This window comes from Penaeus monodon, chromosome 34, assembly GCF_015228065.2.
Source record: "Penaeus monodon isolate SGIC_2016 chromosome 34, NSTDA_Pmon_1, whole genome shotgun sequence".
NCBI lineage: Eukaryota > Metazoa > Arthropoda > Malacostraca > Decapoda > Penaeidae > Penaeus > Penaeus monodon.
In genome coordinates, this window is record NC_051419.1 from 19,013,528 (window position 1) to 19,013,915 (window position 388).

The 388-nt window shown below is 39.2% G+C and overlaps 1 protein-coding gene across 1 annotated transcript in view; it reads right to left on the bottom strand.

Moving 5' to 3' along the window:
- LOC119594851 overlaps positions 1 to 388 on the bottom strand; it is a 7,933-nt gene that overhangs the window by 7,078 nt on the left and 467 nt on the right. The window contains exon 3 of the mRNA XM_037943933.1: positions 23 to 99. Coding sequence (XP_037799861.1) covers positions 23 to 99 — 77 coding nt within the window. The remainder of the gene's footprint in view (positions 1 to 22; positions 100 to 388) is intronic.

Sequence of the window (388 nt, forward strand, 5' to 3'; positions counted from 1 at the left end):
CTTAGGAACCGGAAATACTTACGGGGAAGTTGCCGTCGAAGAAGTCGATGCACGGAGGGGGGTAGGGGCAGCGAGGGGGAGGTGGAGGATCTGTTAGAGAACTGATTTGATTGGAAAAAGGTTGAGGGGAATGGAAGGAAAATGGTGGGAAAACGGTTTACAGATGAATATTATTTGTTGTAGCTCAGCACGATGGGTCTCTATGTGTGTATTCATGTCCATATACTTGAAAATCATTTATTTATTTCAGATCTACTTATCCATATGTCTGTGTCTATTTATATCTAACTACTTATAAAGACAATGGAACCTTTCGTCTCACTACTTAAAGTAAACATAATATACATGCCTTTCTTATATAAATGTAAACTTGCCCACCTATGCAATA